General features: G+C 41.2%; 1 protein-coding gene across 1 annotated transcript in view; it reads left to right on the top strand.

Moving 5' to 3' along the window:
- The window catches only part of EMH_0001770 (uncharacterized protein), a gene marked incomplete at both ends in the record, with an annotated part of 7,222 nt that overhangs the window by 403 nt on the left and 6,542 nt on the right, over positions 1–277 (top strand). Inside the window, 2 exons of the mRNA XM_013495697.1 lie at positions 3–29; position 277. Of these exons, the coding sequence (XP_013351151.1) occupies positions 3–29; position 277 (28 nt within the window). The remainder of the gene's footprint in view (positions 1–2; positions 30–276) is intronic.

Here is a 277-nt window from a genome sequence, read left to right as displayed (position 1 = left end):
CCATCACGGCCAGCTCTGCCTATCTCTTGGTAATATCTGTATAGAGAGAGAGAAAGAGAGAAAAAGGAGACAGAGAGGAGAGAGATAGAGAGAGAAAGAGATAGAGAAAGAAAGAGATAGAGAGAAAAAGGAGACAGAGAGGAGAGAGATAGAGAGAGAAAGAGATAGAGAAAGAAAGAGAGAGAAAGAGAGAAAGGGATAGATAGAGAAAGAAAGGAGACAGAAAGGAGACAGAAAGGAGAGAGATATAGAGAGAAGGAAAACTGTCAATGCCAGA

The sequence above is a fragment of the Eimeria mitis genome, genomic scaffold (genome assembly GCF_000499745.2).
Source record: "Eimeria mitis Houghton genomic scaffold, Emh_scaff170, whole genome shotgun sequence".
Taxonomy (NCBI): Eukaryota; Apicomplexa; class Conoidasida; order Eucoccidiorida; family Eimeriidae; genus Eimeria; species Eimeria mitis.
Note: the sequence above shows the minus strand (reverse complement) of the source record. Positions and strands in the feature narration are given on the sequence as shown.